General features: G+C 40.5%; 1 protein-coding gene across 1 annotated transcript in view; it reads left to right on the top strand.

Annotated features, from left to right (window-relative positions):
* LOC106951178 (uncharacterized) overlaps nucleotides 1-405 on the top strand; it is a 23,989-nt gene that overhangs the window by 14,775 nt on the left and 8,809 nt on the right. Inside the window, exon 3 of the mRNA XM_015038550.1 lies at nucleotides 143-403. Within this exon, the coding sequence (XP_014894036.1) occupies nucleotides 143-403 (261 nt within the window). The remainder of the gene's footprint in view (nucleotides 1-142; nucleotides 404-405) is intronic.

Below are 405 nucleotides of genomic sequence, written 5' to 3'. Positions count from 1 at the left end.
AGCAGCTGCTCTGATCAAACATGTTGAACATGTAATTTCATCACATAGAGGACAGACAAGATGGAGTCCATCAGTAGTGTGTGGTTGTATTTATGCAGCTCAGATCAAATCATCACTAAATGTTTTCTTCTTGTTGTTCCAGGTTTCATCCTCAGAGCTCATATCTTCATGAACAAACCAGGTTCTTAGTGAATCTGTTCTGTGCAGCAGCAGAGAGAGAACAGCAGACAGGAGAGAAGATGCTGGAGATGTTAGCATCAGTCTGTAGATATGAATTGGAAGAATATGATGATGATGATGATGATCACAGTTTTAAATATCGTCTTGACTTCCTACTGGATCTGTACTCCCAGATGAAGGACAGAGAGACTAAATCAGGTCTGAGTCTCCTTCCATCATTACTGT

This window comes from Poecilia latipinna, unplaced genomic scaffold, assembly GCF_001443285.1.
Source record: "Poecilia latipinna isolate Pla-1442-1.1 unplaced genomic scaffold, P_latipinna-1.0 Scaffold445, whole genome shotgun sequence".
NCBI lineage: Eukaryota > Metazoa > Chordata > Actinopteri > Cyprinodontiformes > Poeciliidae > Poecilia > Poecilia latipinna.
This window is presented reverse-complemented; position numbering and strand designations above follow the sequence as displayed.